Below are 20,022 nucleotides of genomic sequence, written 5' to 3' on the forward strand. Positions count from 1 at the left end.
GGACTGACTGACCACGCCTGCTGCACAGGAAGCCAAACTTAGCACAAAGAGGACCAGAGGGTAGCTTTTACACCAGACAAACAGCTGTATCAGATGAGCAATCAGTTGGCTGTATCAGCTGTTCTGCCCCAGTCAATCAAGAGTGAAAATACCTCCCTGACCTAGCCAGACCAGCATGGGAGGGATATATAGGTGTCCCAGCCCAGAGTATAAAAACCAAATGATGAACAAAAATAACTGAAGAAAGTGATGGGTTTGAGATGGTTTTAACCCATGCATTCCTTCCTGGCAATGGGGATACCCAGCACTGTGGCAGTGAGCAGATTACGGAGACCAGCAATGAGAACCAAGTTTGTATTGCAATTCAGCAGTATAGTGCAATTCTTGTAGTCTAAGTGTATTTTGTACTTGTGTCTTAAGTGCATTGCTCTGCTAAATCAAAATCCCATATAATGTCAAATAACTTCACACAGGTCAATTAAGTCTGAAACCCGTGACTTGTGGAGTATCTGAAAGAACCTCTTTGGACTCTGACTCTCACACCATTTAGTCCAGCGCCAACTGTGCCACGAGCAGTGAGAACAAAGTCATGTGGAGAGGAAAGGGGAGGAGAAGGAGCTGCATGCACTAAAGGCTTCATTCTCACAGCTAAAACTGAAAGAGCTTTAGGTGTGGGCAAAGAATCCCAATATAGGACGCATCCAACAACTAAGAATGCTACATTAGTTGAAGAAGATTCCATTATCAATACCACACACAACCTTAACACAATGTACATCTGCCAAACGCTTTTACCAACTTGAATTCCTTAAGAGCATCTACTCGCTACCTCAAAATTTTCTGGTGAAACAATAAAACCTTAAATCATACTTTTTTTTTTTTTTTTAGCCTTCCTCTGTAATAATAAAATACTTTAACATTGCCAGATACTGTTGACTTCAGAAAGAGTAATCACAGCAAGCTGTTGAGGAGAGACAGACAATATTTTCATTAGCAGAAACTGATTAAATGAGACTACTCTCTTAATGAAACTGCAGAACATCCATGTTTAATAAATAACACAGACCTTGGGATACGGTATTCTAATGGTCTTTGGATACTGCAAGGTGTCCTCAGAATAAAAGGAATACTCTATAACAGGAACTTCTGTATCATTAAATGCTGCATATGCCACAAAATTGCCATTTGGAGACCACCACAGAGCAGAATGGGTGCCAAACATTTCCTCTGAAAGAAATACAAATGTGTTTTAAGTTATAATTGATAAGTTGGCTCTTCTATCCTAGGTACTGTTCTCATTAGTTTTTAATAGGATTTTTTTTTTTTTAATTGAAGTTCAAATACCAAAGTGCAGACTGTCGGTGTTCTGAAATGAGATGGTAGATCAATGCTTATAATCTAGCCTAAGAAGCTAATTCACACACTATGATTTCCAGTGACATGCTGCGAGTTAGGCCAACTCATTTCCATCCTCAGGTCCTCACACTAGCCCAGTAAGGATGCATGCTTCTGTTAAAATACAGACTTAGATTATTTTGAACTTTTCAATAATAAGAAATAACAGTTATAATAAAATAATTATAATAAAACAAAGTTTTTACATCATAATGCAAAGTAAAATATGCTTGGCAGTTACCTTCATAAACCCAATCTGGTATTCCATTGAAAATTTTATTTTCTTCTCCATTTTTAGTGATTTTCACAGGTTCTGTTGTTGGTGAAGTTTTTATATAAACATTATTATTCCAAACATATGCCTGGAAAACATCACTGTGATTACAATTACTGTTAGAGTAAATTCTACTTCCTTCCTTTGCCTAACCTACTGAGAAATTTACTTGTACACCAGATAACAAAAACTGTCTTTGAAAGTTGCATTTCCCCAAACATCATTGATACTTAATGAACTTGAATTACTAATACAAATCATGTGTAGCAACTTAACTTCAGGCCTAGATGCAAAAATCAAGCAACTATGATAGATGACATGATTACAGTATCAAGTTTTGAAAACCTTGCTATTCATTTTCTGTTAAAAGACAAGCTTAATTTCCTTCATTAGAAATTGTTTTTCACTAATTTGTCTTTCAAAGAAAACCATCAGTACTTTGATAAAACATTGATGGGGGTCCCAGCATTGCCAATAAATCTGTAAAGATGGTGCATTTCTTCGGTAGCACTCAGAACTCCTCCAGTTTTTGGCACCTGCTTGCCTCTCTTATCACCCCCGTTTTTCCTCTCCAAAACTGAAGAACACAGTTTTATTCCACAGCTTTGCTCCAAGATGCAGAAAGCTCTTTTCAACATCCTTTGCTTCTGCAGCTGGGCTCTATAATCCTTATATCTACAAGCAATAAGAATAAACACCACATTCTGCTGTAATAGCTCTGTAGTCGGATCCAATGCTCACCACAGGGAGCACACAAGCCTTGCAAACACAGTGGCTGTCACCATTGCCATGGACTCGGGAGGAGAGAAGGAAGAAAAGGACAGTGGGAAAGAGTACAAAACAGATTTTGATCCTCTAATCCCTGTTACATGCAGCTACCAAATAAAACTTCATTGATTAGGGTGTAATTAGGAGATAAAAATCACAGTGATGAGTAATCAGACAATTGTAATACTGCTGCCTTTGAAAGGGATGAGCTACTGTCTGCAACTGTAAAAACATGAAGTTCCTGTGCATTTGTGCATTTCATGACTACTGCGGCCACTACAGGAATACATCTTCTTTAAAGAACAAGTCAAAACACACAGAGGGATTTTGGAGTCTTTCCAGCAACAGCAGTCGATTTGGAAACTAGTTCAGCTACTTTATCTAAGTAAGAAAGTCCCCAAACCTCAAGGGTACAGACAATGTGAGCTTCCACGTCACATCTACAAAAATGAATGTTTATATATTTTACTTATCTTTACTAACCAGTTTGTGACCAACAGGTGACCAGGATATATATTGTGTATCATTATGTAGTAGTCTGCCATCTAAAACAGAACTGGAAAAAAAAAACAAACAACAAAATGCAGCTAAGAGAAATCAGTGAAAAGTCATTTCATTGCAAAATAATGTTAAAACTATGTCTCGTGTACAAAAATTACTGACCTGCTATTGAAATCATAGATGTGATATGAAGCTGTATAGGAATGCCTCCACAACTGCAAAAGAATTATTTTTAATATTAAGAAAATAAATTTCACTGGGATTTACATCTCTTATAGTTTGAATTACCGCTGAAACCTTCCTCATGCTTTTGTTTAAGACAAACAGAACACAATGAACATACAAGGGTAACAAATCTCTGCAAGGTTTAAGAAAAGACTAAATAATTGCCACTGCTCTGAGGCCATCACTTAAATGCTATGACAGAGGCCACTGACTGATCAAGGATAGAGATACAGAGGCCAGAGATGCTGTGGATTTTCAGAAATCCTTGTAGCTATGTGGCAGACTATCGTAGCTATGCACAGTTAATCCTCCTCCTTCTGCTTTACTGGCGCACTTGCTGTTTTCTGTCTCATTTTCCATGCTGTATTATTTAACTTGGCATCTTACTGTTCAGCAGTCCTCACAAGCCCCAGCAGTATTTCTATAGAAGTTCCTCCAGTTCCAAGGTGACCTATTCCCATTAATACTGTCACAGAAACAAACCCCTTCTCTAAGAAACCTGCCTCTTGAAGTCTGTACCACTCTGTGGACACTTACAGAGAGAAAGACGATTATGATAAAGCAGACACATTTAAATGTGTTCACTTTGTGGGGTTGAAGAGGTTTGATATAGCCCACGTGTTGACATGTTACAATAATGCTACCTTCTATGATGGTTCTTGAAGATTTGTATGAAGATATAAAACAATAAGTTAGGACTACACAACCAGATGGCTATTACATAAGAAGCGTCTACATCCTCATGATTCATTACTCTGTTTTCTTGCAATAAAAGATTAATAATAACGAACTTTCAATCACACTATTATATAAAGGTTAAAAGATCTTGCTTCAGCATTAAAATAAAACTCTTACGACTGCAACAAATAAAATACTACAGAGCAATAAATCACAAGTAGAGGGGATGTCTGGGGTGGCTGGAAAAATATAAGGCATTTTGTGGCTACTAATGATGCGGTGAAAAGTCAAACAATTCTAAACAATTCAGAAAGACAAAAGGTAACTGGCTTAGTAGTACCTAGCAAGGAAGCTAAAACTGAAAAGAAGTGATGACTGAGTGCATGGATTGAGGCTGGCACACTGTGAGAGGCATTTCTGGACTGCAAAGCCAGAATATGCAGACAGAACTCAGTGACACAGTGCTTGAGTATTTGTACACTGCACAAATCAGCACTGAGCTTTTTACAAACAAAACAGGCAGCTCTCTAGAAAAAAAAAAAAAAAAAAGGAAATAGCAACAAATTTACTGGCTTCTCAGCACACAAGCTGTAGGGCAAATTACCACCTCCATTAGGCTTCTGTGACTGTCCTCAACAGCACACAGTCAGGTTTTCATGCCACCTGGCATAAACGTAGGTTGACCTTTGTTGCACGTTTCAGCACCAAACCAGGATGAGGCATATGCTAAAGGTTTTTCACATGCTTGGTGACAGTAGCAAACAAGGACACCCAAGTCCACTTCAAACGCAAGGGGACAGCCTTCTTTTATAAGCAGATGCTGCTTTTCATTCATCTCAGTTTGAAATTCTTATGTCCTAACACCACAATATAACAACCATAAACATACACAACATATATGTACAAGCATATGTATACAAGCATATCTACACATCACTTCTTACACACACAACTCCTTGGACAGTCATGCCTATCTACTCTTCTAGCTTGTCTTCCCAGATGAACCACTCAGCCTCACTTTCCTTGTGATATCTCCTGGTCTACTTTTTATCCAGCTTCTTTTCTCAGGCAGTCATATCTCTTGTGCCAAGCCCACAGTCTCTCTTCTCTTCTCCTCCTGCCTGCCCAACTTCACTGTTCCCCTACAGACATCCATTCATCCATCCTCCTGCATTTCCCCCACATTCTCTCAGCCTCGCAGTTGTTCCCAAATCTTTATTTCCCAGTTTTGTCCTCAGAGAGGTAAAGTGCACCTGTACCTTTGTATAGCTGTACTGCAGAAGAGCAAACTTTTGGTCAGGAGACAATATAACTGTGGTTGCCTTGTATTTATCCTGTCAACAAAGGGCAAAAGGAACGCATTAAGCACTGATTTCAAAGAAATGCACAGAACAAAACATTAAATTTAGTATCTTTCCCAACATCTGCATATATAAGTCAACGTACTAATGTTGTATTCGCCAAGATTACTGAGGATGTTCCTGTGTCAGCATTGATACGTAGAATGTTCCCATCAGCTGTTTTGTGAAGATACTGATTTCCTGGAAGAACAAGAGAGCTGCTAGTAAACAATAAGTAAATTCCTCATCAGTTACTTCTCTTTTCCCCTTATTTTTTTAAGTAGTAAATAAAATTCAAAAATCTGGTCAATGTTGCATTTCCCACTTCTGTAACAAAATGATGCTTACTGAACAAGAACGTGTACAAAAACTAGTACTGGGGCTCACAGACTCTGCCTTCTGGCACCTCTTTCCCGCGGGACACTATGCATATTCAAAAGGAAAAGGGGCATGTATCCTCCTATTCCCTGATACCCTCATGCACAGGAAGCTGACACACTTCATAGGATAACATGCTTCTACAAAAAAGCATAGAAGCAAGTATGCTCTTTCAGCAGTAGGAGAATATAGCTTGCCATGAATGTGAACATGTATTGAAAGGGGGGAAAAAAATAAAATTAAAAAATCACAACTCTGAGCTATGCACCTTTCTATAATGGCACCATTAAATAATTTAAATATTTTTTTTCAGGATACAGTAGTCACCTCAGCTTACTGAAGGTAATAAATTTTCTTGACATTCATGCTGTATGTAGATATCAATCACCTGAAATCCACTGCAAATTATGTGTTCTGTACTTGTAGTCATTGTTCAAGTAATTCTGTAGAGTGTACGTTTTTCGTGAATCAGGCTCAGAGGTACTTTCTGAAAGAAATAGACAGAAGAGAGATTTTGACATTGCTGCAAATTGTTCCACCACAGCTTCTTAGCCTGACTACTAAAATAAGTGTGGTTTTGTTGCCGGTTTGATGTGTTTTAGCTAACCAGCTCTAAAGCACTAGCAGTGAGAAGGCACTAAAGCTTTAACGCAAGATAAATTCAGTAAGCATAAAATAAAGGAGTATTGCGGAGATCATTCAACAAACTCACGTAAAAATTACAGATGCCTTTGCTGCTATTTTACTTTAAGGTACACAAAAGCTGTTATCTTTTGAGTAAATGAAAATACCTTTTTGATAGTAACATAAATAAAAAGACGACTTCTGGCCTTCTTGTCTCAGGAAACATGTACTTGTACTCCTCTAAAACTGAAAAGAAGTGATCTTAGTGCCTTTCCCCCCTACACTCACTCTGGGAATTTTGCTGCAGAGCCCTGACTGCTAATATTTGCATCAGACATCCATTGTGGGGTGGATCATGCAAAGCAGAGACATACATGCTCATATTTGAGAGTGGTGGATAGGCAAGGTTGTCCAGATGAATGAAACGTGGCATCCACGTGATAAGATGTACAGACCTTGAAAGATACCTTAAAATTAAAGCTGCTGCTGTACTTTATCAGATGTTCCGTAATACTGCCGCTCCTGTTTGTGAACCATTCAATTGCGAATCATCTGCTTATTGTTAAACCCATATTTCAGAAATATCTCAAATAAAAAAATCCGAGCAGTAAAATTTTCAGGGAAGGTCCAATTTAAAAACAAACAATTAAATCACAAATGCTTACCGATAAGCTTATGATGAAATAACTGGGTAAGTATTTATCCCTCTCTAGATGTGTTTTACACCAAGATATCTTAATGTGTACTGCAATATTACTAATTTGACTGCAAAATTAAAGCCAAGTAACTGGGTTACTATGAAAAGACTAAGTGAAACTTTGAACCCAGTTAAGCTAACACGTTTGGTTTCACAGAACAACTTCTATGAAAAAGATTTCTTTCTTAATGGCTGCAGTGCACAAGCTACTGTTTCCAAAGTCTGAAAGATTCAAATAATATTAATTAAAAAAAAATGGTTTGTGAGTCTTTGTTATATTTTTTTCTCTGAAAACAAAGACTACAATTTTCAGATTCAGGTCTGCAATTATCTCCCTGCTTCCTCTCCTGCCTTTTTTTTTTTTTTTAAACAGAAACCTAAAATCTACCCTCATACAGATCTACACAGTCCAGATGGAAGCAATTTTTATTTCAAGTGGCTAAGTCATTCCTTTTTTGTTACTACCAGTACAAATCAAAAGACCTAGGATAAAAACAATTGATAAAAACACTCAAATACAGATGTGGTGACTGATCAACCAAAATAATAACCTGCCCTATCAATTCTTAAAAACCTAGTCTTTCAGGTACTTTTGAACAGCCAGCCTCTTCTTTCATTATGCTGAAGAAGAAAAAGAGCACAAAGTCCTTGGGGACATACACACAGAAAAGCACCTCACAATAATTTTTGCAGGTTATCTTTCTGCAGATTAAATACATGTGACACCCGGAAGAACACCGCAGGAAGATATTTATATTAGCTCTTACAGTTTTACTCTTATTTCCAAACAGTAAGCACACTGCATATATATAGCACAGACTGTATAGACACTGATGCAATAAAAGTCAAGAGCCATAACAAACAATGATTTTAGTCTAAGATGCTCAGCAAAGGTTAAAAAAATTTCTTGCTCAATTCCATCCAAAATTTGACTGTTTAAAAAATTACTAGTCTAGATTTCTTGCTCATGAAGTCTCCTGCGAGAATATTAATTTCTCAGGTTAATTATTCTATATTAACTGAATATTTAATTTGATGGATTATGAACAAGTGTGCATTTGATATTCATGGACTGTTGTCTAGTTGGGAATATCACTTCTCTCCTTCCTAATTGAGTAAGTGTCATTTTCAGTTAGAGGGGCTTCAGAAAGCAACAAAATTCTCTCTTGGAAAAGGAGGAGCAATTTAAGACAGGTGGCTGATGAACAGGTTTAGGGATTTTTCCAAACTGATGAATGTTTTTCCCCCCTGGTGACATACATATTTTGCTGAGGTCTCATTACTAAAAATCAGGCCACTATTAAGATTTGTTGGCTGTGTATAAAATTAAAATTTCATTTTCTGTCAACACCTTCCACATAGTAACTGAATATGAAAACATACGCCAAGCTGTAAGGGTACAGTCATAAAAGAACTAGTTGAAGTATTTTCTTAATTTAAGACATAGGCCACTACCAGTATATTCTTACTTACCACATTATGCCACCGACCAAAGATACTCGACATACATTGAATTCTGTATTTTGGTTCTTCTTGTTCAGATTCCAGTTGAAAGAAAGTGTCAAACAGGTTTATTTTGACAAAATAAAGTAGCTGTTGACATTCAAGAGCATTTTATTGGCTTTGAAGATTGGATACAGGTCAATGTATGTTCCTATTTTAGTAAAACAGCTTCTTTCACTCTTAGGTTCCTCAGAGAGGCTGTGAAGGCTGATTTTTCTTGCTATTTTTCATTTTTGACTATCCCAGATACAGACTTATTTTTCTAAATTCCAAATGACTAGCTCTTCATCTCTACCCTATTTTCAACCCCAGCAACACATATATATTTCCACTGTTATAATGATATACTGGAAATATTTACATCATAATACCCCTATTACAATAGCAAAAACTTAAGTAAGTCCTTCTGGGAAGAAGGCTCTTAACCTTTTATGTAAGTAGTACTCATAAGAAGTTGATAAACAGTTCTGGTTTAATTTTAGATTATTTTTTTTCTAATATGTCACCCTTTCTCTAGAGAAAAATTGAGTTGGTTTCTGTAGGTGTAAGGTGTAAGCAAGAAGTTAACTATTGTGTAAGGTTTATGGTATGACACACCACCATACCAAAATCTAAAGTTGTTGACAAATTACTTTTGGTATACGTATTGCTTATTCCCCAGTGTCAAGACACATTTTACTAATTTCCATATGTAATAAAAAAGAGCGAAAAATTATGTAACTAATTTAAAAGAGATGGAAAACTATAAAACCAGTAATAATGGAAGCTTTACTGCATGTTCACCACTACCAAGAGAGATTGGAAGAACCACAACAAGGGAAAGATAAGTACAAGCATGATGCTCAGCAATAACAAGAAAGAAAGGGACAGAGAAATTATAAAAATCAGAGAAGGTGAATGAGTATTGCCATTTATAAGTGACAGCAGAACAAGAATGATAATGATCTGCAATCTAAGAATGTAATTTAGGAGCAGCGTGAGAGATGCAAGAAGGGAAACCTGACTGATTCAGTAGTTAGTCAGAAAAGTAAGTGACATTTCAGGCTATTTTTTCCAAACCTTCCTTCTTCCCTGTTTCTCTTCCAACGTGTGTAAAAAAGCACTCAAAAACCTTCCCCCCTACACTCAAGCCCCCAGTTACTGCCTGAGATATGTGACAATTAGAGCACAGAAATGGATTTCCAGCAAAGAAGAAAGTAAAAATTACTCTACTGGGTCAGGCCAAAGGTTCACTTAACCCAGAACCCCATCTGATACCAGACATCCAGGAGAGACCATAACCAACGGGTAAGCGCCATGACAGCTCACCCAGGTGCCACTCTCTGGGGCTGCAGAGACTTCCCCAGAGGGAGTTAATCATTAACTTTGTAATCAATAGCTCTGGAGTCCCTCTCAAATTTGCCCCATCTCATGCAAAGCAAGGAAATAAAAATAGCAGAAGCAATCAGATACAGATAGCAATCCACTGCTCCAGATAACAATCCACTGTTGGTAAATTTTTTTATATTACATTACTCAACATTTGAATTAAGGTAGATAACCGAGTTAAATGACAGTTACAGAAGTCAAGGACATATAGCAGAAAAACATTTCCATTCTCTACCTTTTCCTTCACTATCTAGGAAAGTAATATAACCACATGTAACATGAAGACTACAAGGATCCTGTAATGCAGAGCAAGGTGGATAAATATGTGGGGAAAAGAGGATAGCTAGAACAGTCAGATTTAAGCCAAAAGACTGTTTGGTCAGACAAGTCTACAGCACACTCACAACAAGGCAGTTAAACTGCTTTATCTCCCATACAACTTTGAAGTGAATTTCAGCCATGATTTTAATGAAAGTTGTCTGAAGCTCAGCTACTGGAATTAACTACTGCTCATGATTTATATAACAGTTCCCTAAAAAAAAAAAACACATACAGAGTCAAGATTCTTATATAAACTTTAATTTTTGAATCTTGATTCAAAGCGATTCTACTTCAAAGATCAATTTCTGATCCATAGATTTAAATTCCCTAACAGATTTTCTAGCTTTCTTCTTGAACATCCTTAAACCTGATGCCTTTCAGAAACTGAAATAATACAGGACCCCTTATTCCCATGACAGATGACAGCTGCCAGATTCATTCATTTTCTGGCACAGGTCTTCAAATACAGGGGTTGTGTATCAGCTAGAAACCTCTCTGTATTCGAAACATACTGTTCAGTTGCAAGCAGGGTGTTGACACTGGCAATAGGTACTCCTCCACACCACCTAGTCACAAATTTGCTTGGTTCAGGACAGAATGCAGATAGAATAAACAGGAGAAGACTGCAGATATGACCATCCCCAACAGAACAATTATGAGAGCTATCTGGAGACTTTTATTTCCTTTTCTTTTCAGTTATACATTAACAGGGCTGTGAGGAAGATCTGCAACCTCACCTCTCTTGAGTCCTTGAAGCACGAAGCTGTGTCAGCAGTCCCAACATTCTTCAACTTCAAATCCAGGATGACAACATGAACTTACTGGACTTCTGCTGCTAGTAACCCTTACCTCTACTTATGGTAGCTTTCTACCAGCCACTAGTAATACCCAACATATCAGTTAGGCATCAGACTCACGAAGTACCATCAGGCACTTTAAGGTCATTAACTTCCCCAGCACCTGCTATGCTTTTCCACCCTCTTCTAGGTACACTTCTATCAAAAGACCACAGAAGACCACACATAGTATCATCCAACCATGGCAGTGATGAGCCTTCTCATTTCATTAGTATCTTGCCCTTGGAGAATTAGGCCTCTGGGTGAAGGAACCTGTTTTTTGACCAGACACTTGTATAGGACCCCCCACTCTAAGGCTGTTTATGACTTGATCTTAACAGCAGAATGAAAATAGATACTGCACCGTCTCCTTCCTGCTCTCAGCATTGGCTACTCTTCCTCTCGTTCCTGGACCACCTGCCCAGCTGGCTGTAACAAGAACTGCTGTTAGAGAAGAGGTAAGGTGTATGGCAACTGGATGTTTCAATCTGTTTTTTGCATGGAAAGTTGCAGGAGAAAAAAAAATGGGAGAAGCATAAGTAAATGGATAAATGAATCACGGACAGACCACAACTATTAGAAAATACTCATGCTTTAAGGGCAACCACTTGGCTCCTGTAGTCAACTCTTGAATAGCTCCTCAAAGCATAATAATGCTTTCATCAACAGACTTAAAATACAACCTCCAATGTTGTTTTAAGATTAAACTGTTTGATGCAAGTAGCTCCATGCTGTTATTAAAATAAAGTGGCAAAATAGGCAGTGTGTATAAACAAAAACTATAGAATTTTGTACACGGTTCTGGCTGAAGACCCTTAAGATAAATAGTGAAGGGCTGCACCCAAAATTAGGGAACCCTTTTGAAAATTTAAGTCTGCAGTATTTGCTTATGCTAAATGGCTGCAAGAGAAGAAGCAGAAATTCCACTTGCCAGGTCTACTGCCTATCCACAGCCAACAAGCCAGAACTCCTCTGGAGTGGCAAAATTTCATAAACTTTTACTGCACTGGAACCCATTTATCAAACTAATTCTGTGCTGTATGACTACTAAACTTATGAAATGAAAACACACTGAAAAGCACAGCGTCGAAAAGAGCAGCAGGCCAAAGGTAAGAAATCCAAACTCAAAATTATCTGTGTATATCAATAATCTTCATTTTCACTCCCTGCCCAATGCTTGAACCATTGGGATGAAATGAAGGCTTGACTGCAATTACAATTACTTTTATCAGATCAGACTTTGATTTCACATAGTCAGTCATGTGAGCATCTGCTGCTGCTGCTCCTCCCCACCACCCCTCAGTTTTGCCACCTCTCATTTTGTACTCAGGCCAGCATCTGTACTGCCCCAGGAGGCCCCCTCAGCTGACTTGCATGCCATGAGGTCATTCATAAAAGCCGTATAATCAAACTGTCAGTGATTAAGTGCTCTGGCCTATAAAGTAGTAATTACAATTGCACCACCTGTACACTCTCAGCTAACAGAAAACATTTCTTTAGCACCCTTCAGTCAAAAATTCAAAAGCATCCTGCAGTTCCTGAACTATAATGGTCACAGTTGTTTTTCAGACATTACTGCTGGCCTGATTTGGGAAGAGATGGGAATTCAAGTTTTTCAACTGGGACCCCTCTAGATAAAATAAGGATTGAGATGGAGACACCTAGTGAACTACTTGGGTGTGCTAAGTTTTTTCCCAGGCATTAATTTGAGCCAACAGTAAAAAGACTGACACATTGCCCTACTCTTTTACAACCAAAATGACGCAAGTCAAGGCTGACAGCATGGTGATATTCTGTATGTCATCCAACAGAAGTGTTTCTTTAAAGTAAAATCTATTTACTATATAGCTCAATGACTGGTACTGAATTGCAGCCACTTCTACAGCAAAAGGATTCCTATGCTACAGTTTATGAAAGAAGAAAACCCATTTGATTTTCAGTAAGACAGCACTAGCATTAAGGTAGACAAACACCAACTCTAGCAGTTTAGGCCTGCATACAGAATTGTTTCACTAGGTGTTATGCCTGCACACATTATCTTGTAAGTTATCAAGACCCTTTCTCTTGTTCTTCCAGCTTCTGAAACTAAGAGTATTTTCTGTCACCTCAAAAATCTGCTTTTTTGAGGTAAGTGGCAAAAAGCTACCCAAAAATAATAGAAAAGCGAGTCAGCATCCATGTATGCAAGTTTTAGCCCAGAAGGTATGTAATTCAGATATCTGGACTTCAAAAATCTAGTTTTCAATGTTTCTGATATTAGTAACGACAAGGCTGAATTGCAGAGAAATTTAAACATAAATTATGCCATATGAACACTAGTGACACAACCTTTGCCTCTTTGACATAGAAAAAACCCACCATAACTTTCTGTGCACATAAGCAATTGCTATGTTCATTTATGAACACACTGTCAAGATCAACATACACATCTTCGTGCTTCTTGGGGTGCATCTCTAACAGAAGACCACCAAAAGTCTAGCCTAGAAAACACTTTGTTTCCTTAGAGTTTGCAGTGCTGAATTCTACGTATCACAACTGCTCAGCTGTCAGTCCTACGAACACAAAAAGGGAGATTAACTGAAACTCTGTCCTCCCAGCAGGAAGCAGTGCACTGCTTGATGAGGGTTTAATGCTGTTTCACATTAACACTCAGAACTACAAGGGCAACCTGGAAAACACAAACTGATCAGAGTCCAAACATGCACACCAAATCTTTTTGCTAGTTTTCAGAGCTCTGTCACTGTGCTGTGTATAGAATTTCACTCAATAACGTTAACAAAAGTTGTGCTGAGAAAACAAAATTATAGGGAATATAATCTTGTCTCTTCAAACACCCTAGAAAACTGACTAACTGGCATTTTACTCCTGGTTCTACAGCCTTCTGCTGCAATTGGAAAGGAAAATGCTGAAAACGATAGCGCTTGTAATTCGTATTTTCTCAGCTCACAGGGGAATCGAGGGACTTTTCAACTCCCACCTCTCCCCGCACCCCCCATCCTCAGGTGAGACACCTTTTTGACAAAATACCTCCCAGTTTCCCCAGAGCTCCAGCTCTACCAACCCCGCTCCCTAAAGCACAAACTTTCAGGAAAACTTTCCCCCCGCTGCCGTGGGCGCCGCGGCTGCGGAACCCCCGCGCCCGGCCGAGCCCCCGCGGCCGCAGGGAGCCCCGCAGGGAGCCCCCCGGCCCCGCCGCCCGGCCCCGCCGCGCACTTACTGCCGGTGAGCAGAGCCAGGGGCACGGCGATGACCGTGACGATGGCGGCGACCCCCAGGATCCCCAGCAGCCACTTCAGGAAGGTCTGCAGGGAGAAGTCCCGTGAGGCGGCGGCGGCGGCGGCCGCGCAGGGCTCGCCTGCGCCGCCGCCCACCCTCCCCTCCCTTCTCCTCTCTTCTCCCCCCTCTCTCCCAAACCCACCTGCATGGCGCGGCGGAGCAGCGCGGAGCGGGGCCGCTGCCCGGGGCGCAGGAGCGGCGCAAGGCGGAGGCTGCCGGCTGTGCAATCCCGCCGCTGCCCGCGGGGGCCTCCCCTGCGCGGCGGGGGCGGGGGGGCCGGGCCGGGCCGGGGGCGGCGGGGAAGGAGCAGCGCCAGGCACCGCCGCTCTGGGCGAGGGCTCGGGTTTCCTGCCGGGTTTGCAGCTTCGCGTGGTGTTATTTGAGCTGCGGTTTCTCCGTCAGTTCAAACACTCGGAGCGCGGTGACACAGCTGTACATTAAAGGGGAGGGACCTTTGACACTGGAAGGATTTCTGTCGGAAATCAGATAAGGGCCACACAGAGGTCCCAGAAGTGAAACGCCTTCAAAACTAATGCCAGAGTCCCAAATGCTTTGGTATCGCCAGCATTTCCTGTAAAGTTTCTGCTCTTTGAACTTCTTTCTGCGGCAATCAAATCATGGGAAGACTGATAAAATTGTGGAAAGGTCTTACATTAAGTTCTTGGCGCTGGTTCTGGGCGTAAAAGAGGTGGATCTGTAAGTCTGCAAAATGGAATGTTAAATCAGGATCAGAAAATGGAAATGTACGATAAAAGTTTAAAATTTAGCTCTGAAGATGACCCTGGTTTCTCACATCAGACAATTCTATTCCCAAGGGGAATTTTGAGTATGTGCTGAGATAGTGGGACTAACTGGTGAAAAAGACTGAGAATAGCCTGTAAATCAAAACTATAAAGCATTTGATTGTTTAAAAAGCTGAGCATCACCAAGTAGCCAGAAAGCTGTGGGAGTTTTAGGAATTATTTTAAGAGAAGAATCCTAGCCTCAAAAAAGTAATTATTGAATGACGTGGTTTGTGCTTTTGGTTTGATCCATCTCAGATTATTTTTTTTTCTGTTTGCAGAACACTAGCAGTCACTAGAGTTGTGTAGGTATTTCACAACTTGAGAAGTGGAACAGAAAAAGTATGTGATCCAATAAAGCAAGAGGAAGAGACTTGAAGCCAAGGGAGACAGCAAATGTTCTTAGTCTTGCCTTCAAAATACTTCTCAGAGCTTTCAGTAAAGTTGTGCTGCTTGTTCTTTCATTCCACTTCTGCAGATTGAGCACAGCATTTAGTATTTTACTGCTGTTTCTTAAGTTATGTGTATCTGGAAGTGGGTTAATAACTTTTTATGATAGATAGAACTCCCTCAGAATAACTAAAATAACTTAATAACTAATTTATCTACATTAAGGGTTTACCTATATGGAAGGTAATAGACTTCATCTAGATATAAATTTATGCTCTGCTCCCTATTGTGTACCATTCTCCTTGAAGGTACTCGCTGCTACTTGTTATGAATTTACGCTGTGCTAGCTATATCGGTTTACTTTAGGAATACTATTAATGTGCCCTGAGAATGGTTCCATGCAGCTCAGTGTAAATTTACAATGGAGGATCTCATGTGCTGCAAATTCACAGCTTGCTTAACGCTAATCTCTGTGTATAGGTAAATCCACTTTTGTACAGTAAAATCACGGTGAAATGGCAGTCTTTTATATTACTTTTCAAACTAGTATCCCATATGTGCTGTGAGATGCATTTCCAGAGTTTCAGAATGTCTTACAGCTCCACTTAGATATCTATCTGGTATAGTGTATACTTGCTCATCCTACCAGCAACAGTAAGAAAGAGAAACAATGCAACGCTCCCCCCACCCTTGGGGTGAGTTTTCCTTTTCCCAGTGAGTAGGAATCACAACATACATCAGCCAATCCGTGCTTTGTTTTCTACACATCTAAATAGTGATCATCACTGTGTCTCAAAGTATAGTAGAGCGAAATTATAATCTCAGTCTTGTGATAAAATGTACCTGAATGTTACTAAACTTTACATGGCCAAGCCGCAGTTCAATAATGTTTTGAGAGATTATCTGCAAGGTTTTAATGCTTCTCAGTGGTTAATTCTAAGAATAAAAAAGGACCTGTGCTGACAAAGCATATGCCTAGCTTCTGCTGGTTTCAGTGGGTACACAATTTTAATTACCTTTGGAAATCTGGATTCATGTATCTAGACCAAAATGTCTATAGTGCTTCTGACTGGTCATGCCAGAGAGGCTTCTGGGACCTGATTCTGTACTCAGAATCACCTGAGTCATCCAGTAAGAGTCAATACAGCAGAATATGTTTTTCATTTAGCTGTAATAGTTCCCATCAGTGATTCTCTGCACACTGAAAAAATCTGAAGTTCCTCCTGTCTGATCAAAATCCCCAAAATTACTGTAATGGTTATGCTTTGGTGCTCTGTCAGATTGTCTTTTGTGATAGCCTGAGACTTAAAAAGTTGCTAAATATTTCAGATTCTTTTATATAATGCTGTTCTTTTGCAGTCAGACATGTATTAATATGATGCTAAGAGATTAAAGAAATTAATATACAGCAGTGGCTGCTACATGATGAAATTTGAGAAGTGATAGCTGTTCATCATATTGTATGCTGAACATGAAAGCATTCATAAAGATTAAGAGGAGGTACTTACTAGAAAGAACCAAAATATAGCTTTCAGCCTGAAGGCTGGCTTTCCCAAACACTTGGTGGACCTGCCAGATGTGATGTCTCCTTCAGACTTCCAGCCTCAGTGAAACTCAAAATTTTGTTACAAGTCTGTTTATATATTTGAGTCTTTCCTCCAGAAATATTTGGAGAAGTCAAACAGGAAAACATAAGCTCTCCAGAACAACAAAAAAGTATTGCTTGTGACTCAAATGTATAGAGTACAGTGCAATAATGTGTTCCAGATGTCTCAGTGTGTGGCTATGGGAGACAAAATATGAGCTGGGAGAAAGTTTTATACTGATTCAGTGGCTCACTTCAGATGTGTTGTGAGGAACAGAAGGCAAAAATGCTATTAGCACTGAAGAGGGTTCAAGTTCTACTTAACTGTATCTTTTGCTACCAAATACATTAAAAATGTCTGTGGTTTTTTTTGGAAATAATTTCTTTTTGTTTCTTTGCATTTTGAAGCTGAAATGGCATAAGGACAGTTTCATCATTACACTGGTTCTGTTTGACAGGATTGTGAAGAGTGTTAACTGTAAATCATGAAAGCGAATGAGAAAAAACCCCTGTTTTCTATGATTGGGACAACCATTTCAATGTGGTGAGCAGCAGCTATCATTCAGTTCTTTCAAGTTTATGTATTTTTCTTTATAAAATTATTTTCCTGGCAACTGAAGAGTCTTGCCACATGTCCTCAGAGCACAGTTGAATGGTTAAGGTATCTCAGATTTCTGTTAATTTTTATTGTATTAATTCCAAATAGTTGTCTTGTTTTGTTTCAATATGCTTATTTTTCCAGATACTTAGTAAATAGGGTGGAAGAGGAAGGATGCTGCACACTCAACATATAAAATACAGTTAATAAAGGAGTTAATACTGGGAACAGTTTTTAATATAAGGCCACCTAGAGGTTCTAGATGGCATGTGTGCAGATACACAGAGGACTCTAGGTACACACGAGTTCATGAAATATGGAATTGTAGAAGTTTCACATATATGATGTAATCAAAACATCTGGGCCAGTGGTACTGTTTTCATACAATTTAAAGAAGGTATAAGGTTCAGTTTTCTACTAGAGTAAGGAAGTCTGTGTGGAGTGAATGAAACAGAATAATTAAGTTTATGCACCATAAAATGCATCTATGATATATTTTACAAGGTATTTCAAATAAGATGGGGCTCATATCCTAACTCTTTTGTAGACCTAAAACTCATGTCAGAGGCATCACAGAGAGGCATTGCAACAGTGCCATCTTTGACAGCATGTTAGTCAAGACCCCTCAGACACACCAGGGTATGTGATTGTACATTTGGGTCCTTGACTGGAAGGAAGATTAATGTTTGTGAGAGTGGTTGAGGGTGTAGCCCTGTAGGTAATGCTGAAATGTGGTCCTGAGCGTGATTCCCTTAAGCAGTCCCACTTCCCTTCCTTTATTTGAAAAGAGCAAATTGAAGCCCCCTCATACAAGCAGCAGGCTTGCAATCAACATAATAACTGACAGCTGTTGCTTCATTGCCTGAAAACTTTGAAAACCATCTATTATTTAAAAGGAATCTTCGGGCCACTCTGTTCCTAGATTTCTATACCAATGTACCGCTCACTGCAAGTAAGGTCTAGAATTATCTCTCTTCCTTATCAGAGTACAAAATTAAAATTAAAACATAAATAGCAATGCTTGCTAGGCTTGAATGGTGCAGCTATTCTGGCCTCTCTCCGCATGCAGACATGGGTAGCTATTGTCTAGTAAAGGCACTTTTAAAAGAAGCAATTGCTGCTTATTTCTCCCTATGTTTGTACCATTCAATGAATTTCATCTAGCATGTATAAGAAATAACCAGCACATACCTCATTTTTGATCCTGTATGGATTTGCTTTGTGATTTCAGGATATATAAATCCTAGTCCTGTTGAGCTAAAACATGTGTTTGGAACTTCTGGAACATACTCAACTTCATCTCATTTCCAAAGAAAGGGTATCTTTTGATTCATGCTCTAGTTTGGGACTTAGAAAATTAGAGGTTAAATATTTTTGCTGTGTTCCAGACATGTTGCCTAACTTTGAGAAAATTATACTTCTCTGTTCCTAAAAGCATATAATTTGTAAAAATTTGGGAACACAGTTATTTTCGTGGCTGACAAAGCCATCATCAGGAGGTGCTCAAATATACTGGTGACAGACACCACAGGAGAATGGATTTGTAACTCAGGAATCCTGTCTGTCAGAGCACTAAATATTCTGGACATATTGGAATAAAACATTTTAAAGATAATTTCTTAGTCTATGAAAATAGAAGAGTTAACTGTACCATTTCAGCCTGGACCATATGAATTCAACTGTGTGTAGCTGAATCTTTTTCAGTTCCAGAAGCACTTGGAACCACTGTGTACAAATGGGATTAAATAAACAACACATGTGTATACACCCCCCCCCCCCTTTAATTAATCTCCAGTGGTATTTTGGATGCTCTGATAAATATTTTTAGTGCAAGGTTCTATTGAGTTTTAATTGTTTAAAGTTGGGATGTTAGAACACCTTTCTGTTACTGTCAAGAAGCTATTTTAAATGCCAAATTAGATGTGATCAGTCCTGATCTCAAATTACAGAATATGAGTTCCTGTAGCACTTTGGGAGTACAATCTAATCTTATTTTTTCCAGAAATTCTAGACCATCAGTTAAAGTTTCAGATGCCTTTAAAAAACAAATGAGACAAAACCCAATACTAGTTATTCCAAGCAAAAGTTATAGGTGCTAATTCTGGTTCAACAACGCTCCTGCTTCACATCAACTTCTAGACACTTGCTAAGCCCATTGGCTTTCTCTTAAACCACTTGCCCTTTAGGACATTTTAATATAGATACCTGGCATACTGCAAGGGGAGAAAGGGGGATTTGGGTAGTCATCAGAAACAAGAGGTGCATGACAGCACCTGTGACTATTTGAGAGTTTCAGCTACTGCCATACCTACAAAAACATGCCCTGGCCAGCTGAGAGGATAATAGTTTGGATTGCTAGAAATTGAGATCTGCAAGCAAAGTGTTCTGTCCCCCTAATGGAGAAGGTTACTGAAATGGCAGTTGTGCCTGTAAGTTACAGTATAATGTTGCTGAATGCAAGAGATGATGGACAAAGCAGTTCT

The 20,022-nt window shown here is 39.1% G+C and overlaps 1 protein-coding gene across 1 annotated transcript in view; it reads right to left on the reverse strand.

Moving 5' to 3' along the window:
- The window catches only part of LOC141962310 (dipeptidyl peptidase 4-like), a 40,640-nt gene extending 26,251 nt beyond the window's left edge, over window positions 1-14,389 (reverse strand). Inside the window, exons 1-9 of the mRNA XM_074910272.1 lie at window positions 14,327-14,389; window positions 14,126-14,210; window positions 5,948-6,046; window positions 5,288-5,382; window positions 5,101-5,175; window positions 3,101-3,153; window positions 2,921-2,993; window positions 1,637-1,757; window positions 1,067-1,227 (exon numbers count right to left, since the gene is read on the reverse strand). Of these exons, the coding sequence (XP_074766373.1) occupies window positions 1,067-1,227; window positions 1,637-1,757; window positions 2,921-2,993; window positions 3,101-3,153; window positions 5,101-5,175; window positions 5,288-5,382; window positions 5,948-6,046; window positions 14,126-14,210; window positions 14,327-14,332 (768 nt within the window). The 5' untranslated portion in view covers window positions 14,333-14,389. The remainder of the gene's footprint in view (window positions 1-1,066; window positions 1,228-1,636; window positions 1,758-2,920; window positions 2,994-3,100; window positions 3,154-5,100; window positions 5,176-5,287; window positions 5,383-5,947; window positions 6,047-14,125; window positions 14,211-14,326) is intronic.
- Window positions 14,390-20,022: the final 5,633 nt, after the last annotated feature.

The sequence above is a fragment of the Athene noctua genome, chromosome 7 (assembly GCF_965140245.1).
Source record: "Athene noctua chromosome 7, bAthNoc1.hap1.1, whole genome shotgun sequence".
Classification (NCBI taxonomy): Eukaryota; Metazoa; Chordata; class Aves; order Strigiformes; family Strigidae; genus Athene; species Athene noctua.